This window comes from Coptis chinensis, chromosome 8 (assembly GCF_015680905.1).
Source record: "Coptis chinensis isolate HL-2020 chromosome 8, ASM1568090v1, whole genome shotgun sequence".
NCBI lineage: Eukaryota > Viridiplantae > Streptophyta > Magnoliopsida > Ranunculales > Ranunculaceae > Coptis > Coptis chinensis.
Genome location: NC_141463.1, coordinates 35,312,328 through 35,334,397, shown reverse-complemented (window position 1 = coordinate 35,334,397; position 22,070 = coordinate 35,312,328). Strand labels below are relative to the sequence as shown.

The 22,070-nt window shown below is 36.2% G+C and overlaps 1 protein-coding gene across 1 annotated transcript; it reads right to left on the bottom strand.

Moving 5' to 3' along the window:
* Nucleotides 1-264: 264 nt before the first annotated feature.
* On the bottom strand, nt 265-3,168 carry LOC147481287 (uncharacterized). The gene is made up of 4 exons (XM_086578889.1): nt 3,082-3,168; nt 1,766-2,988; nt 1,461-1,524; nt 265-1,380 (listed from the first exon to the last, which is right to left on the bottom strand). The coding sequence occupies exons 1-4, from the start codon at nt 3,166-3,168 to the stop codon at nt 265-267; spliced, it is 2,490 nt and encodes an 829-aa protein (XP_086435015.1).
* Between the last annotated feature and the right edge of the window lie 18,902 nt (nt 3,169-22,070).

Here is a 22,070-nt window from a genome sequence, read left to right as displayed (position 1 = left end):
TGCAAGTAGGGATATTTTATTACTTATAAAAAGAATGTTACATCGAGAGAAGGAATACTGCTAGAGAGATACTAAGCTAATGCATCCAGCCTAGTTAAACCGGTAATAAGGTCTATATAGGCTTTCAATGGCCTTGATGTAACTCGGTCTGGTCGAGCTCCAAAGAGTCTCATCCTGAATCAGAGAAGATCCTCTCTTTGCAACAACATCGGCGCCAAAGTTTGCCTCCTGGAAGGTATGGGATAGACGCCAATGCACAAGCTTTTATGTTGCTCTAACCCATCGAGCTTTAAGAAACCATGGCATGTTACCTCCACTGAACGCCTTAATCGCTGCTGCTGAATCGCTCTCAATCCATAGGTGTAGCCATCCTTTGCCAATTGCTCCTTCCGCTGCTAAGACAATCGCAAAACACTCCGCGTCAAAACTGGTGGTAACCCCCATACCGTAGGCTTGAACTCCTAGTACTTGGGCCTCATGGTTCCGAAAGACAATGCCTGCGCCACCAATCCCTGGATTCCCGATGGAGGAGCCATCGGTGTTCACTTTCATAGTACCCAATTCTGGAGGAATCCAACTTACCTCTTGTATGCGGCTTGGACGCGGTCTCCCCTTAATTTTGAAGGCATGCAGCACGGCTAAGTCATCTGGAATATTGAACATGTAACCTGAAGCTACCTTACCCGAAGCTGAAACTCCCTTTATGACTTCATTTTTGATGTGCGACTTGCTTAACTTCCTGTCCTCGAAGAATATGCGATTCCTCGTCTTCCAAATTTGAGACATCAGGTGGGCAGCTGCAGAATTCCATAACTCTTTACTGATTGGGCTAAGAGTTTGGGGGGCAGCAAGAATACCTTGAAGACTTATGGCTGGCTTTACCTTGTGGACTCCAAATAGCCAAACCCATAACTCCTTAGCGATAGGGCAATCCCATATAATATGGTTGGTTGTCTCCTCCTCTTGTTTGCAAAGACGACATTTCGATACCATGTGAATTCCTTTCTTCCTGACCCTATCATCAGTAGGGACAGCCTTGTGAATAAGCTTACAAACAGTACTTGCGGTCTTAGGGTGCAAGTATTTATTCCAGACCATACGGTGCCACCCCACAGCTTGTTCCTTGCTCCTTACAGTCTTAAAAGCCTCCTTTACAATGAATCTATTGTCTTTCGCAGGTTTCCAGATTCTAACATCTTCATTTTCTCCCGTAGGTGGCAGTAACAAATTAAGATCAATACCGCCTCTTGCAAAGACTTGCTTCACTTGATCAGGGATAGACCAATCGCCCACATAAATGATGTCCGATACCTTAGCTTTGAGGTGCTTCCAGTTGATGCCTTGAACCTGATCTACTAGAGAAATTCCAGCCCAATTCTCCTGCCACAACCTATTTCCCTATCCCTAACCCACAAGCCACCCCAGATGCGGAGACATCTCTCTAAGGGCCCATCTAATACCAGGCCATATTGAGGAACTTTTGAAATAAGAAAACCATTCTCCTGAAACCATGGTGAATTTAGCCTGCATATACAAGCTCCATTCACTTTTCCTAGTGAGAAAAATCCAAGCAAGTTTCATGAGTAGGGCTAGATTCAGCTCCCGAAGTTTCCTGAGCCCTAGCCCTCCTTCCTTGAGAGGTTTGCAAACCTTTTCCCATTTAAGAGTAATACCTTTCCTAACCGTGGGATCCCCCGACAAAACAAAATTCCGTATAGCTGCTTCACAGTCTTTGATACACTTTGAGGGTCATTTGTATACGGACATGTTATACACTGGGAGACTATTGAGAATTGATTGGGCCACTACCACCCTGCCCTGAAAAGAAAGCATTCTTCCTGCCCAACCACTTGCTCTTCTCTTCACTTTATCCACCAAGAGTTGTATACTAGCTCGAGTTATTCTACCTTTAAAAAGTGGAGCGCCCAGGTATTTCTCAGGGAGAGAACCTTCAGAGATATCAAGAAGATCTATAACTTTAGCTTTCTTGTTCCTATTCATAGCACCAAGGAACAACTTGCTTTTAGACTGGTTGAAATATTGGCCGGCGGACTGCTCATAGCTGTTAAGCAACTGTTTAAGAAGCCTAAGGCCCCGTATGCCTCCATTAGTGAATATGAAAATGTCGTCCGTGAACAAAATGTGGGTGGGGCTAGGGCACTTGCCCGCTAGTGGCATATGTTTTATCTTGCCAGAGTGAAATAACCCATTTAATGCTCTACTGAAGACATCTTTCGCTATATCAAAGAGGATGGGGGAAAGGGGATCCCCCTGCCTGAGACCTCTAACAGTCTCAAAGAAACCACATGGACCACCGTTGATAATAACAGAGATATTGGCACTTTTGAGAAGAGTGGAAATCCAGGAGCACCATTGGTTGCAGAAGCCAAACCTTCTAAGAACTTCTAGCAGGAACTCCCAACTGATAGAATCAAAAGCTTGAGTAATGTCAAGCTTGATGCCGACGGTTCCACCTCTAGTCTTCTTGTCCAACTCATTCACCATTTCTGAGGCAAGAGCAATGCCCACAGTACATGTTCTGCCTTGAATAAAAGCCAGCTGTTCTCCGCTAATGATCTTACTCACAATGGATTTAATCCGCAATGAAAGAATCTTAGTAATAATCTTGAATAAGAAATTGCTAAGGTAGATAGGTCGGAAATGATTAACTTCAACAGCATTCGTAACTTTTGGCACTAGGACAAGAAAGCTAGAGTTCATCCCCTTGGGGAGAACATTATCTCTAAAGAAAGAAATGACCGCATGACTGACGTCCTGTCCAATGATACTCCAGAAGGTGTGATAGAAAATGCCTTGGAAGCCGTCGGGCCCTGGGGCACTGTTTGAATCCATAGCGAACACAGCATCTTTGACCTCATCTTTGGTTGGCATGGCTGAAAGAGTAGCATTATCTTCCACTGTAACCAGGTTCGGAATCAAATTCATCATAGCTTCATCCATCTCTACTGGTTGGTGCTTGTACTTTTCCTGATATTCCTCCACAATAAACCCCTTTATATGGTCTTGTTATGTAAGAAAGGTACCTTCTCTGTTCTTTATTTCAGTGATTTGTGCTCTTGCCTGTCGCATTTTGATGGTGGTGTGAAAGTAGGCTGAGTTTCGTTCACCGTGTAAAGCATCTGAGACTCTGGATTTCTCCTTTGCCATGGTAGTAAGAACATTTGTAACTTCCTCAATTTCTTATGCCTTATCAAATTCCATTTGTTGTAAGGTGGGATCTGTAGGGTCATGCTCCTGATCTAGCAGAATCTGATCCATTTCCTCTTCCAGGCGCTTAAGATGCTGGGATTGATTACCAAAGACTTCAAAACTCTAGCTTTTCAACTTTTGCTTCAGCCATTTCAATTTTTTTACAACTTTCCTGATGGGCACATCATATAGGGGCTCGTTCCAGCTGTCCGCTACCACCTCCCTGAGAGTATCATGAGAGAGCCAAGCCTTTCTGAACCGAAATGGTATGTTGTGGGGCTTAGGAATGCGAGTGTTCCAGCCCACAATTGGACTATGATCTGAGAGCTTTCGTTTGAGAATTTTGCTCCTCCATCTTACATTTCCTTTCAACCAATCTTGGTTCCCCAACATTCTATCTATCTTCTGAAGCATACGTTTGCTACCCCATCTTTTATTACACCAAGAGTATTTAAACCCCGAGTTGGTGGAATCAATGAGAACATTCGAGTGGATAAAATGATTGAAGTCATCCATAGCCGATATACATGGAGTTCCACCCCCTTTCCTTTCGGCTATTGAGGTAACAATATTGAAATCCCCTATCACTGCCCAAGCTTGTCCGCTAGTACCCAGCAGAGAAAGCTCCTGCCAAAGCTGACAACGAATACCATAACAACTGCTTGCATGCGCAAAAGTCAGAAGAAAATTTTCCACTTTTACTGTAATCTGCTGCTGGGATAAATTTACGAGGGTAGGAGTCATACCCTCCCTCCAAAATAACCATATATTGCCTACCCTGTGAGGGGTGTTATTGTGATAGAAAATCGCACTGAAACCATGTTTACTCAACAATGGCAGAAGTACGTTTGGTGGCTTGATAAGAGGTTCCGCTATACAGAGAAAGTCGGGGTGGTGAGATAAGACAAGCTCCTCAATATGGTACCAAGGTTCCTGTCTTTTAACTCCCCTAGCATTCCAATACAATGTATTCATTTACGGGTTGATGAATTTTCCTTCGCCCTGGTGCTCGGTGCCGACAGATTTTGCACCTGCCACTTAGGCTTATATCCTTTCTTTGAACTGGCTTGTGCCTCATCCTGATCCACCCAATTCCCTTGTAGCAGAAAATGAGCTTCCTCAAGGACCCGAAACCTATTTGGAGAGGCCAAGTTATATTCTTCAGAATCTTGATGCACTCTAACCTGTGGGTCAGGTGTAGTGGTCTCCTTGGCCTTGGCGACATCAGGTTCATCCAACGCCAAAGGGGAAAGCAAAACCTCTATAGCTGTCGCCGATGTTTTAGCTATGATTGATTCATCTATTTCCTGGTTGCGATGCTCAAAACGTCCATCCCCATTCATAGTTGCTATATCACCTGCTATGGAGTCAGTCTGGGCATCATGGAGGTGTAGAGCCACAGCTCTTACAACCGACCTAATCCCACTCTCAACAAAACCAACTACACAATGTTCTCGGGCAGCCACTTCAGCCGAGATGGTTGGTAGAGCTTCTTGTCGGCCTTGGACAGCTACCTCCTTGCCATGACGCTGTTCAGAAATGGCAGAGTGGATCATTGGGTCTAGGTTACCTTGATCCATTGCGTTCTGGCTTGCTACTGAGCCCATGGTGCCCTCGGCCTCAGCATCTATATTTACTATTAGTTGCTCTGTCTCTGATATTGACTGCTCTATCATTGGCCTCATCAGTTGGTCCTTGTCCCCCGCCAAACCCGCAAACCTGTTCTGAACCGGCAAATCTGGAGCTTTCTTGGAGTTTTTTCTCTGCCAGGTCTTCGCCCCTTGTCTACTAGTCTCTCCGGCATGCTTTTTTTTCCCACGCCTCCGGACAAATTTCTCTCCCATTGGTTCGGTGGCTGTATTGACATCCACTACCACCTCCTTATCCTTGTTTCCTTGCCCATTGTTTCTTTGCATATCACTACAAAGCTTCCGACATTCCGTAACCAAGTGGCCCACAATTTTGCAGTGGGTGCACATTTTCGGTAGTTTCCCAACCTCTACCGTTTGCCAAAATTGGACGTTCTTAGTCCTGACATAGATTTGATCGGGAATAGGTTTCGACAGATCAACATCCACCAAAATCTTGGCGTAGTATCCATATTCCCTATTCAGAGTTTTCTCATCAATCTCCATAGGATAACCCACTCCCCGGGCAATAGACCTAAGAGATTCTGGCTCCCAAGTATTCTGCCCGAGCCCGAGGTGATCCGATCCGCACAAAAGTGTGTGAGATTGACGTTGGCTGTCCGGATTGAAGTTTGGCGTCCACTGACTAATTCTCATAGGAATTTTGTCAAACTCCCATGATCCCTTCCCCCAAACCCTGTTCAAATCCTCAGCTTTCGAAAATCTCAAAAAAGGATAACCCTTTCCTATAGGGGTAATGAGACATTCACTGGACGTCTGCCATAGTTTCTTAGCTAGGATACACACCCGTTCCAGTGTCACCTTTTGTAAGTCAATCCTCCCCACCAGACAATGTTTGCAAAAGAGAAGACCTTTTTTCATAAGTTGTATCCGATATTGTGATTGCAGGGTACTCCCCCATCCTCTCTAGATTTGGAAGCTTCGTCATTTCCATTGGTTGTTGGATATGTTAAGTTGCAACCTCAGCATATGATATTTTGTTTGTGCTCATCAAGGGAGCTGCTGTGTTACTTCCAAGTAGATTATCTTGTGGAGCAGCTGGAACTGTACCTGAAACCACAGGCATTTGCACACTGGGATTTTCTAGTTTATAGAGATTCATTCTTGGTACCTTGCGAACTCACACTTTCAGAAGTGGAGGATTTTACCGTGAAGGAAACCAAGAGAGGGGTAGCTATCTTGGGTGAACTTACACTGTGAAGTAGTGAAGGATTTTACCAGCCAAAAATAGCTAAACAAAAGGCCTTCCCGAACGCGCACTCTAAGGGAGAGTGGGATTTCACCGGGAAAGCGCAAGTCACAAACGAGAAGGTGAAGAGCTCGATATCACTATTTTGTTTCCTGAAAAGGAGGGAAAACGGGATGTAGAAAGGATATGTGCTATTCACCTACTATTTTTTACTAAAAGCAGTAAAGAAAGGGAGCACAGGATCACCAAAGTAGGTTATGTTATGTCGCTACCAAGGTCCCCTTTTTTGGTCCCCATTGGTTTACAGTCCACAACAAAGTAGGATCACCAAAAAGAGACGTATATGTTCTTTTGGGCTGACCCTATCAGCTAGGAAGACGGAGTGAATCTGATGATCAAAGAACCAATCTCTCGCAGATGGATGAGCCATAGTAGAAGGAGGAAAGGATCCTTCACACAGACAGATAGGACCGATAGAGATATGCCAGTGTCAGATAAGCTAGGAATCTCTGTGTCAGTTAAGACCAAATCAGCCTTATATGCTAGGAAGCAAGTTATGATCTGCACCTAGAGTCAGTAGTGGCATTACGTGTAGGTGACCAAGATCTCGGAAGAAATAAAGGGGAGTCAATACCTGTTTGCAATCCCCTTGGAACTAAAATTGGTTTCAATCTGGGGTTACCTATTTTGTTGTTTTCTTTATTTGGTCTGGGTATCTGCCGATAGGATATAAATAAGTGATATTGTCAATCTGGGGTTTTTCTCTTGATTGCTAGCATGAACTTTAAGATTCACTAGCCCTATTTTGCTGATAGCGATGTTTCCTTTGTTGCTTTTTATTGACTTGTTTGCCTCATTTAAGTTCTACCCAAATGATTGAACTTTTATTTTCCACTCTTAATTTCATATTTTTGCAGGGCCTATACAACCAGAAAGTAAACAATGTGGTATTCATGCAATACACTTCATGCGAGACATAATGTATAATTCTTCTCCATTGCAATTGAAAGTAAATAAACTATCTCTCTCATTTTAAATTAATTTATGCATGATATCTTTACTCTTTAGCGACCGTGTTTTATCTTTCTTTTTCTCTATTTTGCAAAATATTAATAATGTTGTATCTTATATTTCAGATAAAAAATCTTAGCAATAAAAAGGCTTTCACCGACAAGGAGGTAGATGAAGTTCGAATGGACTTTGTTAAGTTTATCCAAGAATGTATTATGAACTATCTTTAAGATGAAGATGAACGATAAAGCTGAAAACATTCACGTGGGTGATCGATTTTGGCGAGATTAGGTTATTTTGTTTTTTCATTTGGATTTGGATTTGGATTAGGCTGATTAAATTTTTATGTATTAGATTGGAAACGTGTTATTTATTTTATTATGTTTTATGATTAAGTACAAATATATATTGGTTATCCGTTATCCAAGGGAATGGAATTAGTACTTTATGAATACTACTTAAAGTTTAATTGATTATATTAAGGTGTGTAGTTTATTACTGGGAAATGTTTTCATTTATTAGCACTATTTTATTATTTTTAAAAAAAATAAAAATAAAAACATAGTTCACGGTTTTGACAAAACCGTCATGAATAGTTAACCTATTTATGACTGTTATCAAATGAATACCTGTTTTGTCAAAAACGTCACAAAAGAGTTTATTTTTTGTGACGGCTTTTATATATTTGTTACTCTTTTATATGGTGGAAATAGGTTATCCAGAAGAAATATTTGTCACGGTTTTGGGAAAAAAATAAATGACCCCCACTCCGTCACGGTTTTAGAAAAAAAAAACAGTGACAAAAGACTTTTTATCACTGTTTTTAACAGTGATATAAAGCCTTTTTTTCTTGTAGTGGCTTGCATGTCTTTAAATTTCTTGACTAGACTTTTGTGCAAGAATAGTGTTTAGTTTTGGCTTGATTTGTGTTGTGATAAGATTAAATTAATGAGAAGTAAATAAAGGAGGTGGTTTCACGTGGGCAAGGAGAGAATTCTCTTAATATGTATAGAGGGAGGAAAGGAGAGCATTCATTCTCACATTCATGCATGTTTTCATTTTCATTTTTTAGACTCCATTAGAGTATTCCACATTTTCTTAAAACAAAGAAAAAAAATAACTTCCACGTTTTTTCATTTCTAGCTTTCTAGTTTGTAATCTATAATTGTAATATCTTTCTTTGTCACTCTAATAAAATGACTTCTTGTAAAATTAGGATTCTTCTCTTCTTCTACTTTCACTTCTTCTAATCTATTAGATATCCAAATTCTAATCATGAGTTTAACTCTCAAAATATCTCTGTCCATTTTTATTTCTTCATGCATTAAAATTTAATAAATATAGTGAAATCTAAGCTTTAGTAACTTGCACTTCAAATAACGTAGCAATTGGCTTAATCAAATCACCAATCAAATCCTTTTACAAATTTCCTAGAGAATAAATTTCGGTTAGTTGAAATTCAGTGTTCTAGTCCTAAGGTTTGGAACGATTCCCTTGCTTGAAATATACTTCAACGTGAATATAAGCAATGTAACTTGACAAATGTTCTCGAGTGTATAAGAGTAAAACCTATACACATACAAAATAACAAATATCAAATGGTACCGCTGCCGGGGCAATATGATTTTTTAGAGTAATAAAAATGTTTCTCCCCGACAGCGGCGCCATTAATTTGTTTGTAAAACAGCGGTCGATTTTGTCATTTCGTTCACATTTCAATAAAATTGTAAAACGTTATTTATTAACAAAACTAATATGATCACGTGAATTTGTGAAATTGAATTTAGATGAGAAAATTATGAAAATAAAATTGTATTAAAACTGAATTAAACTGAAAAACTAAGGTGTTATTCTAATTAACAAAAAATAAAACTGAATTAAAAACATTTTAACTAAAAACTGGAAATTAAATTATTCATTACACTAGAAAAGCAGTAAACTATTCTACTCCTATGATTGAATGCTAACCATTCAATGAGAAAACCTAAAACTAGACCCTTCTATTTATAATTGAATGGACGGTCGTGATCGAATCTCAGAAATTTGATCCAACAACTGAGATTTGATCACTATTCAACTTTTTGACTTTAAGGAATATTAATCACTATTTGACACTATTCTGAACTATTCATCTTTTGACTTTACAAAAAGTTAAATAATAAAAAATCTAAAATATCTACGTCGTCTTTGATAAATAGTGACGTGCTTGGCTTTATCTACGATTTTAAACCATACGTCTATTTTGTAGAAGCAATATACCGTTGCGGAGAGTTTTCTGCGTTGACCATTTTAATAGGTCATATGCTTCAATCAGAGTTAGGAGACTGAAGATATCGCCGTTTGAAGTTTTCTCCTGTCTTTCGAGCTGATTTAGGTCAATCTGACCAAGTTTTTTACCCAAAAATCTCTCCTCTAGCTAGCTTAGAGACTTAAGTTTGGATTCTTCAACTTGTTTCATGGTTCTCTGAGTCAATGAGCTTTGTTGGCAGTTTGGAGCTTTAACTGAGCTAATACTGAAGATTTCAAGTCCAAGCCTTATTCGTCTGTATTTCGTGCTAAAATGCAAGTTTTGTGTATATTTTATCGTTGTCTGTTGAAACCAGTGAAAACATAAAAATACAATTAATTTACATTTATTAAACACATAATTGACCCCAAATATAATATCTCTACGAGGTTTAAAACACAATTTTAGATATTTATAAGCTTCCTAGTCTTAGTTTTTCATATCAAAACAGTTACACATGATATAAAACACCTAGCATCACTAAATCATCAAAAGAAAGCATGTTAACTTAATCTAATAACTTAGTACATAAACCTATGCATGAATCATCGTAATTCAAATCTCTTTAACATCTAGTCTCTACTTACCATCATATGAACAGCACAAAAGCACAACATATCATGTTTCTACTGAAAACATAAATTCTAACTAACCTTGTTGAAGAGATACGGAACAAAGACAATAAAAATAATCTTTTATCTTCCTTCTTCTTCTTCTTTTTTTTTTTTCGTTTTTGGAGGCTAGGGTTTTCAAAAAATAAAATATATTTTCGAATTTAATTAAAACTTAAATATTAAAACACTTTTTCTTGTCATTATAGACCTCCAAATGGTCCAAAAATGGCCCAAAGTCCATATACCAACATTATTTGGGTTTTCTCACTAATGTGGGCTAAAAATACTGGTTTTTAAACATATTACAACGACATATATTTTATTTAAACAATTATATCAATATGAAAAATGCGGGTATTACAATATACACAACTCAAAAAGAATCTTGTCCCGAGATTCGAAGTAGATAAAAACAAGCAAATAATTAGTATTATCATAGCAACTTAGTTGTATAGTAGGAATGACCTGCAATTCAAAAAGAAAATTCGATCAGTGACATACATACTCCATTAGTGTAACATATATAACATCAGGTGCGTATATATACTAACTTTGAAAGTGTATCCATAAATATATATAACCCTAAAAGCACGTGTATACGCTAGTATACACAACTCAAAAAAATAAACGTAATTAGTTTCTTCAATTGCGAACTCTCAATTAGAATCATTCTTCCTCAGTTCAACAGAACTCATATTCTTCGAGTTAAATCAAACTAAGAAGGCAAGGTAGTTCCTCTCACACATACTGAGGCAGTTAGTTCATCTTTTAGTATTTCCCCACCAGTCCAAGACTTTTAACAATAAATATATATATATAATAATTTCCTTCTCAATGATCTTCCCAGTCAAAACTTTTCGTTTAAAAACTCACAAGTTTCATCTACCATCTTGATGTTTACAAATATATCAAAATTTCTCTTAGTGTCTCACGAACAACACATGTTCAAAAATAAATTGTATAAGCTGATTCATATTATCAACGACATATACTATGTCCACTATCACATATGATCAAACACCTACAATGTGATATATGCATATTGGCTCACACACCAACGATATGCAAGTATACACTGGTTCACACACCAACGATGCATACAAGGCCTCTACCATCACATAGGTTAAAACACCAACGATGTGTGGTATGTACACTGGATCACACTCCAACGGTGTACATACACTAGATCAAACACCAACGATGCATACAGAGATGTGTTATGTATATTGGATCACACACCAACGATATACATAACTTGGACAATATCAACAATTACAAATCCAACCTTAGCCAAAAGGGTTTCTTTATTCCTTAGATAATTCCAAATCACTCAAATATGAAATTTTATAATAACATTTTCTTTTTCAGCCAATACTTACTTTAAATAGAAAACTCTATTAGGAAAACAATACTATAACATGTTGAACAATTTCGAGTATAAATTTCATAAGAAGATAACCGGTAAAACAACAAGTATTTTATTTATTTGTTTTTTTTTTATAAAATCATAAAATTAAACCAAAAATTCATACAAGCTAAGTACCAATAAAGAAACTAGTAAATAATAAGTTCAGACACACCTAACATTAACCAGTGCAGTTCTTAACATAGTGTCCCAACTGTCCACATTTATAGCACTTGCTTACCAGTTCATTTGGTTTAGGACACCTTCGAACAGTATGCCCAACTTCCCCACAGTTTAGACAATTACTATCAAATTTCTTTAGCGAAGTACTTGCGTCCTTCTTCACGTGCTTACATATTTGCCTATTATAAGGGTGATGCCGACTTTGTCTCTGCCTTTGACGTGGTTGACTCGAAATAAGATGCAAGCTAGCTTATTTTGGGGCATTCTCAATCTCTTTAAAGATCTTTTCATGGGATTCATTATCCAGATGTTCATATTTTAATGCCAAATCTAACGCGCAATCGAAAGTTTATGAATCAAAGGGTATCAAATAACTCGATAGATATGGCTCTAGTCCACAGATGAACTTCTAGTTCTTCTTTACTTGGGTATCCACTAGATAAGGAGCATACCTTGATAGTTCATTGAACTTAGTCACATACTCTGTAACAGTTTTCCCTCCTTGGGTCAGATTAAAAAATTGCTCAGTTAATTGCTCCTTAACAGCATTAGGAACAAACCTTCCGGCCCTCAAATCTTACCTGGAAATCCTCCCAAGTCATAGTTCCTACATCCACACTATCCTTGATAGACCCCCACCAAAATAAAGCTTACCCCTCCAACTAGTGAGAAGCCAACTCCTGTTTCTACATCTCAGTGAGTTGCATCTTAGCAAACACGGACTCACACATAGTGACCCATTTCTCAGCATCAATGGCCCTTTTCTCTCCATTAAACTTCTGGCCTCCTAAAGTTGCAAAATCCTTGTTTCTCCTAGAAAAAGGATCCCCTAGATTAGCATGTAGACCACTCTGAACAGATTGCACTAACTGAGTTAATATTGCTCCCAAATCAACGGATATGGTATTACTTCTAGTATCATTAATGTCATTGTCATCTCTAGCCATTACTTTAAAACAAAATAGACTTCTATTAGAACTCCAAACATCTTAAACTCAAACACTCCCAATCACCACATTTTGAGAATCACCTAGACCTTCCAAATCTAGGCTAACCTAATCTCCAATACCAAACTGTCACGCCCCAATTTTTCAGACAATTGAATATTCAAATAAAAGAGCTCGATCTGAATATTCAACAATCTAATAAACTAAGACGTAAGTTGGTTTGACTCACATGAGTCCAAACTAGAACTAAAATATAAAACAACATTTGAACATCACATTCTAAAAAAAAATTGGCAAAGTTTCCTCTGTATTTCAAACATTTCATAAATTTAAAATCTGTCATCACCTGAAAATCAAATACTATACTTCTATTTAATATATTAAAACCTCAGTCGTAAACCCAACTACTAAATGATATATTGATTTGTGGAATCGGCTACTTAACCATCTTGACAAATGTCAGTTAAATAAAGTTGCTAATCCTCGAATCAAAATGAACGATTTATATATAAACAACATCCCATATACCCTAATACATGTCTTATACAATACAAATAGAATCATAAACAATAAAACATTATTCAAACAGAATATAACTTTCTCCAATTTCATTCTCCATGTCCACTTTGGAAACCCGTAGTTTCTCTGGGTATCACCACCACTAGCAATATATAAACATTAAGTACCATTTCGACATAAATAACACGGCATGGTGATGTTAGCACTTTTGCGGGGTAAAGATTTGAAGTTTCTTTATCCGGTTTCGTACCAACACTCAAGTTCCTTACTCACGTTCTTCGTGTGTATTGTTAGAGTAAGGGTTCATTCCAACTTAAGACAAGGATGTCATTACAACTAGAATTGTTTAAGGAAAACTAGTAAGAAGGATTTTTTGATGATTGAGTTATACTAAGACTACTTAGCTTACTTTTAGATTCTTAAATTAAGGTTACGTAAACATGTACCACTAAAAAAAAGAAATGGATAGATAGAAAGGGGTGGAGAGTTAAATCTACTCATGTGAAGACAAACCTCTATTGATTGAATCTAGTTTATTGCATCTTTAATCTTTCTTAGAATTCATAGACAAATCTTAATAAAGATTAGAGTTTTGATCCCTAACAATATAACTCATCTCTAAGATCATATTGCTAGCATGAGAAACAAAAGCAATGACTTATCTCTAAGAAATCACCTCAATTCCTAACTAGACTTTACACCAACTACCATTTTCGGGTAGATATAAGGTCTAGTTTATTTGTCCTAAACAAATAACTAGAAATAAATAACAAAAGTTATTTCTCACATGAGCTTCATTAACCTTCCACAAATGAAGGTTTTAGCTCATGATCATGGGATTACAATGCTCATATGTTATGTGTTATGCTATTATGAAAAAGCAAGAAGAAAAATAAGAGAAGAAACTAACTTTGCCTTAAGGAAATGTAAATTTAATTTAGAAGAACATAAGTGTTGCCATCATTAAAACTATTACAAGCTTTTTAATATAAAACAAAACTAAAAGTAAAATACAAGACAAGGAATGAAAAGGAGTCAAGGGAGTTGAATGCTAAAATTAGTCCCCCTTCAATACATATGAGAGCTTTCTCCACTCTTCCACGTGAAAACCACCTCCCCTCTTAAATTCAATCCTATCTAAAACCAAATCAAGCCAAAATAATCACTATTCCAACAATCCAAATTCAAGTCTTCCTAATTAATGATATGCAAGGTGTCATGTGTGGTGCCAATTATTTGTTTGACTTATGAGCTTGACTTGGGACATGATGACTCATCCAATATTGCGGGCCTGTAAAGTGGGTCCACGTGTTGCGTCCAGTGGCGGGTTGGTTTTTTGGCATTTTTACAATTTCCTACCTTTGCATAAAGTTCGTCGCACTGATCGTCTAAGCAGCTCACTTGCTGAATTCGGAGTCCTAGTTCGAGAGATATGAGCTTCGGAAGCTTGATGCTTCTATGCACATAATCCCATTTCTGACTTGATTATGTCATGTTTGAGTCTTTGGGCTTTAGTCCAGATTTGTTGGGCTTCGCATGGGTTTAATCAAAAAGCTTTATGTATACTCCCTATTCCATGTTTAAATACTGGTTTTATCATCATTTTTACGTTGGTTGCCCCAACCTGCAAAAGTACGAAAATACGATTATTTCCTGATTATTAAGCACATAATTAACTGAAATGTTACGTCTCTACGGGGTTTTATAATATAGTTTTGGGTGCTTATCACATGGTCCCAGTTTAATTTCAACAAAATAAGTCATTAATGTTATTGAACCACTAACATGCATCAAGACGTGTAGTTCCTCTTACCTTTCGAGACTCACTAGATAGTTTCTCGCTTAAATAGAAGCATGTAGTTTCTTGCCACGTAAGCATAATATTTTACATCATATTTGTAAATGTCTAACTATCATAAGCATTAGTTACACCAGTAAATACACTAATTACATAATATCTAATATAAAGGCTGCACTTTACTACAAAACTGCCTACGTATCCAAATCCTTTAAGGTTTGGAATCATGCCTTATGTAGCTATTAAATTATCCAAGATCAAAAGTCTTCCCGTCCAATATTTCTTATTTCACTCCAAAGAGCTACGCTTTTCACAAACTAACTCAATTGTCATGCCAACATGCCAATATTATCAAAATCACACTTGATATAGATACATAAAAAATTCCAGGTTGTATAAAATCATCCACAATAACTGAAAGCAAAAATAAACCATTTTCCATTTACTACTTAACCAATACCAAGATGCTCGTCTTTCCATACCTCTACTAACATCCCACCGTCGGATAGGCCTGAAATCTTACTAGGTATGACTATTATGTGTGCTGAATATAAAGATCAAATTTGAGGAAAATCCATGACTGGAGAATCCTTCATCTACGCCTAAACCTATGACTGTGTAGTGCAGTTTTCTGACATAGTTTATACTTCGACTAGTCACGCTTATGCATGCCCGACAGATATCCAACCGTTGGATCTGTCTATAATTCGAATATGTCCAACTACATAGTCTTATAAAACTTCAAATTAAATTTTAGATCCATCCAATAATGGATCGACGTCCATCTAATACGACATTTGTGACTGTGCAGTGCAGTTTTCTATTTACCATTTTATTGTTCACCTCTTCTCTAATGATTCTACACAACTGATAATGGCTTCCTAGTCTTAGTTTTTCATATAAAAATAGTTACACATTATATAAAACACCTATCATCACCAAATCATCAAAAGAAAGCATGTTAACTTAATCTAATAACTTAGTATATAAACCTACGCATGAATTGTCGTTATTCAAATCTCTTTAACATCTAATCTCTACTTACCATCATATGAACAGCACAAAAGCACAACATATCATGTTTCTACTTAAAACATAAATTCTAACTCACCTTGTTGAAGAAATACGAAACAAAGATAATAAAAATAATCTTTTATCTTCCTTCTTTTTCTTCCTATTTTTTTTGTTCTTGGAGGCTAGGGTTTTCAAAAAATAAAATATATTTTCAAATTTAATTAAAGCCTAAATATTAAAACATTTTTTCTTGTCATTATGGACCTCCAAATGGTCAAAAAAGGGAGCAAAGTCCATATACCAACATTATTTGGGTTTTCTCACTAATGTGGGCTAAAAATACTGGGTTTTAAACATATTACAACGACATAAATTTTATTTAAACAATTATATCAATATGAAAAATGCGGGTGTTACAAAAACGATCAGTGCGGCGAGATCTACAGGAAGACATGAAATTGTAAAAGTCAATGTGGGCCCATATAGACCCACCACAGGTCAAAGCACGTGGCCACCATCACTGATGTAGAATCTTCATTATTTTGTTCATAATTGGAGACAAGATGAGTGGAGATAAGAATGATGGAGAAAAAGGCAAGTGGAAGACAAAGTGGAGCACTTACCTATTTGTTTAAGGGAATTGGAGTGAGCACTCATGTTTGGTAATCATTCTATTCCATGAGACAAATGTAAAAAGCAAAGTAAAATAATTCATTCCATGTTTTAGTTTTAGTTTTAGTTTTTAGAGAGAAAGCTTGTAAGTCTTTAAGGGAGTCATCTCCATAGTTGTAGAAATAAAAACTTCTTCTTCTTCTCAACCTGATTTTCTTCTTCCTTATTCTTCTTGTTTTTAGTTCATACCTCCAAAGATTATGAGCTAAAATCCTCCCTTGTGGAGGGTTAATGATGCTCATGTGAGGAGAAGCTCCATTAATAGAGTCTTTCATTGCTTAGTTTTTCACAAGCTTGTTTTCAACATTAACTCCAAAATCAAGTTTACGTAGGTTTAAGATAAAATAAAAGTGATTCAAGTGTAGTATAAGAACATCAAAATCCTTTGCTCATTAAGGTTTCATGTGGTTATTTGAGTGAAGTTGTGAACAAGTGCTTCAATGATAAGCATGGGACGAACCCTTACTCAAGCTAATTAGAACATGCATGCATATGACTTGATAGCAAGGTACTTGATATAAGTGTGAGTTGGAGTAACATCAAATTTATTCTTATCATGTGCTACCAAGAAACTCACTCACGGCGAATCTGGGGGAGGGGAATGAGGAAGGTAGTTGGTCTACTGGACTATAGTAATTGATTACTCTAAATCCTCGTGGTTATATTTATGTCATTTTCTAGAGGAGCATGACTACTTTGGCTTTATTTGATTGATTTTAATTATTTATTTGGTTGGGCCTCAAATAACAAGCAACGTCCGATTTATCTACATTGGGTAATGACTTCCCAATGGTTGTTATGTTGCTCGGGTTTAGCCTTATATGCGTTAAAGTAAATACAGTGCAAAAGTTAAACACAAAGTCACACAAGCATGCTTTTATAAACACCAAGTATCCTCTGACTAGGAGTTGCGAGGAGGTTGAGAGTTTACCTCTCAAGCCATGTTTACACGCTGTTTGAGGTGTAGTCAACATTGGTTGGCGTGTGATATGAGGATCAAGCCCAATTGTTCGAGCGTTTTGTCCAGTTACAAATTTTGACTATCTAAACCCACAAGTCGGGTTGAAAATGTGGCACAACCTATAATTTACAATTTTCCTTCGTGGGCTTAACTTGCATAATGTAAATAAAAGACTAACTACATAACTATATAAGTACTTAACAAGATTAATGAAAATAACAATGTCAATGATTAGAAATTAATCTTCAAGTTGATTTGAGATGCGTGGGCGTATTGTTGCACTACTCGCCTCACACACCCAAATGGTCCAAGTAAATCAAACTTCTAACACTTGGTAAGTTATTAAACTTTAACCAAAAGACAAATGACTTTTACTTTAGGAAAAAGGTTGGTATTACCCTAAACCTTATCCTAGTTATCACTTTTTTTTTATAAAAGTTTAGAGGTTATGGCCGACCTCAACCTGTATTAAGATAATCTCTGAAGTACATAGTTCCTTTCCTGTCCTCTTCTACAATAGAGTGTAACTTAAAGTCCAGAGGAGGGGAGAAGGAAATAACCTAATCAACTGATGATCTATATAACTTCGAAAGGTAGTCAGCTGCCTGATTACCCTCTCTATACACATGCTTAAAAATACAATCCACAAAAGAACTTTTAAGGGATATTATCTGGGCCACTATATTGGTGCAGTACCACGAACTTCGAGCAAGGCCATTGATGATGTTGATAGCACCTAAAGAGTCAAAATTTATTTCCAGTTTAGCTATACTTAAGAATTAGGCATGTTTAAGGCCCACAACAATAGCAAAGAGTTCTTGGAAGATGACAGAAGGCTTAATTAGATGAACTTCCCACAAATCCCAAAAGAACATTCCCCTGAGAGTCTCTGATAGTACCTTCATACCTATTACCTGATTGCTGCACTGAACCATCTGTGTTGAGCATATAATAATCTTCCTCTGGGATCCTCCAAGTGCAACCGACTTGCTCATGAACAGTAAAGTTAAGCTATAGTCCTAGTCTAGCAGCCAGAGCTCGATTCATTGGTGAGTCATCCTTATCTAAGTTGATATTATCATTTTTTTTAATATTTTTGAAATATAATAATGGTAAAGTAAAAACATGATATTATCCTAAAACTATTATTTATCTAAGACTGAAAATAAACTTATTTTTTAATATTTTTAAAATATTTATATCTATATTTTTTTTGGTTTTTCAAAACATTAAACATTTAAAACCTAACTAGTTTCAAATGGCTAACAGTTTGATTAAACTAATCCTACAAAATTAATCTACAAAACATGAAAAAGAATTTGTACCTACAAAATCTTATTTTGTGGAAAAGGAGGCTTGGTCGCTGGAGTGTGGAGGCGCGTCACGTAGGGGCGCAGATGCGGGTCGATTTTTCCCGTTTGCTCTGAGCTTCCGGCAGCTTCTCTCGCTCCTTCGCGGTGTTCCAGTGGTGGGTTCCGTTTGATTGAATATGAAGTGAAACAAAAAGACACAAGTAAATATAAAGACAATAAACTTTAAAAGAACTTGAAATTAAATGAAAAAAATGAAGGAGAAAAGTTTAGAAATGGTTGTCTTTGTTCATTTTCTTCCCAAGCTTAGATCCATGATGGCGGCGCCATTTGATGTTGATATTTAGTGATGAGTGTGTGTTTTATGAGTTGAAATTCATTATAAATCTTAAGATGGGAGGAATGATTGATGAATGAAAACAAGAACTTCTATTTCTTATTTAACAATTTTCTTATTCATTTTTTTCTTCTTTTTCTAATGACTATGGAAATACTAGTGTTTAAAGAGAGGTTAACATTTAAAACATGATGTTGTAGGATTAAAACATGAAGAAAAAAAAAAAAAAGAATGGAAATAGTTTTATCACTAAGTTACACTCATTGATAACTTTAATGAGTGCAACTAGTGTTCTTGATATTTAATGTAGAGACAAGTGATTGGAATGAAAAGATTGAAAACAACAAGTATTGAAAACAAGGATTGAATGAAATGAAAATGAGTAAACAAGAAAACAAGATATATTGAAATAAGGAAATAACAATACAAAAAATAAAATGCAATAATGTAAATCCACCTAAGAAAGCATGATAAAATTGATCTCAATTTTTGGGTTGTCCAAACCAAAAATTGGATAATGCTTTCTCTCCCTACTTTTTGTTTTTATACTCTTACTTTTACAAAGACTAATTTGCCCTCTCCCTCTACAATCAAGACACCTCACTATGTTGTTTTTTACTTTTCCTTTATGCTTTCGCTTTTGTTTTTTCTCTATCTTCTTGATTAAGCTAGGTTTTGAGCAAGTTTTCTTTTGTGACAAGGTCATCCATCTCCAGTCTTCTGAGTTAAGGACATAACTTTCAGTTTTTTAGGTTTGAGTCTTTGATCTTTGACTTTGACTTTGACATTGACATTTGACTTTTTCAACACTTTTTCATAGCATCTTGAGTCTTCATAAGAGGCATTAATAAAGTTTTTTTTTGCGCTAAAATGCATATTTTATGATAAGTGGTCTGAAATGGCATGTAACCTGCTAAAGGCAGTAAAAGCTATAAGTTGTCTGTTTATTATGCGTAAGAAGAGTTGTAATGCAGTAATGTAAAGTTAATAAAACTCACATTTGAGAGCTAATCAATGTGCTTGAAATTTTTTTAATCAAGAGAGAATGGAAGAAAAGAAAACAATTTCTTTTTTTATTTTAGAGGAAGTTGGATTCTTCCATTCTAACATACTTGAAGATTATGTTTTCCATTTTTCCACTTTCCTTAAATTACCAAACACACTTGAGTTTTCAAATTCCTTGAAAGCATTTTCTTTTCCATCATTTTTCATGAACCAAACACAGCCTAATTGTAAATGTTATGGTGGGTCGATACTCGGTAGTCTTGTGCAATGGCATCCATGAACCCCCTATCTTGTTTGCCTAAAAAGTATTAGGCTCTTATTATATCTCATTGGTTAAGTATCATCCCTTATTCTTGGCAACACGGAATGCCAACACTTTTATGGGTCTTCCCTCTATGAGCTATCCCAAAATTATTCGTAGATCGCTTGCATAATGTCCCCTTCACCTAGATTTAGTGATTTTCCTCCACCCGTCTGTTTCATAGATGTAGCTAGCATGAAGGCGAGGGTTTCGATACTCCACTTAATCATGTAACTCATTCATTTTTTTTAAATTTATTTGTTTATTCTTGGCATCTGAGCGCTAGTAAGACTCTTTCCTCTAAACGTTCCTGTGGTTGATTGTAAATCCTATCTAAAACCATTCTTTCTCTAGATCTTGTCTCAGTGGGCAAACGGTACGGTCTTCAGTGCTTTTTGGTTACTATAGTACTGTAAATAGTATGAACATCGGTGGATATTGTGCATTTTTTCCATTGTTATTGTAATATGTTCCAAACCAATGTTCAGAATTACTTAAAACCTAAACTATAGTGAATCCTCAACATTTCAATTTTACGCCATATATACCTTTGCCAAATCCAATGTTTCCATTGGTCATGGCGTGGAGTAAATGTTTGCTCATGAGTCATGACATATACAGGTTGGTAACTTAGCAAGGTAGGCAACTATGATTCACTTATAGTGGAAGCAGGCCTACCTGGTCTAGGCAGTAGGCATTTTGGAAGCAAATAGTTATAAGCATGCTATAAGAATGCTATATACACTTTTTAATTAGGCATTCATTATAATAGGAAATTGTTTGTTGTTCATATATTGCTTTTGAATTTGGAAATCCATTTTTAGTGGTTTTTCAGAGTTCACATGTTTTAGCATTTGATTATGTTTTGTTATAGTGATTCAAAACAGAAAAAGGGTGCGCTAGCAGGTGAAATAAAACCAAAACTAGTGAGGACTCACATTCGAAACTTGATCATAGTACCTGAGATGATTGGGAGCATAATTGGGGTTTACAATGGGAAGACCTTCAACCAGGTTGAAATTAAACATGAAATGATTGGACATTATCTGGCTTTTAACAATATAATATTTGTTCTCTCTAATATAGGTACAATTGTACATCTATTAGACTTATTCATCCAATTATTTGGGAAAAAAAAAGATAAATTAGAAAGATGAAAGACTTAATTTAAAGTTCTATGGTTTTATATATGCATAAAGTAAAATTAGGTTGAGCATTAATTGTATTAAAAAATGTGATACTTAAGAAATATTATTGTTCATATAGAGTATATGTGTAAAGGTTTGTCATACGGAAAGTGCTATCATGGTTGCTGTCCGCACAACTTTGTTGTTTTCTCATTTTTTTTTCCTTTATTTATTTTGCACTCTCTTGCGGCCCCACCAAACCATAAAAACAAAAACCGTATGTTTTATTTGTTTCAAATCCCAAGCCATCAAAAAAACCGTGAGTAGCATGTGCACCTTACTAGTATTCATTATTTTTGTATCCAAACAAAGGTTTGGATGTAGATATGAAATTATGAATCATATGAATGATGGAATAAAATAAATCCAAAACAATATATCCTCCAATTTCTGAATCATCGAAATAAAAAATATCTTCTTATTTCTTAAAAAATTTAGATCAAGTGGTTGTATAGAAGAAAGATGTCAAAG

Excerpts from the sequence above, each read along its gene's own strand:
- LOC147481287 (XM_086578889.1), bottom strand. The coding sequence starts at position 3,168 with ATGGCAAAGGAGAAATCCAGAGTCTCAGATGCTTTACACGGTGAACGA. Across the intron at positions 2,989-3,081 it reads CCACCATCAAAATGCGACAG|GAAAAGTACAAGCACCAACC; the intron begins GCAAGAGCACAA and ends GAGGAATATCAG. Across the intron at positions 1,381-1,460 it reads AAGTTCCTCAATATGGCCTG|GAGAATTGGGCTGGAATTTC; the intron begins GTATTAGATGGG and ends AGGTTGTGGCAG.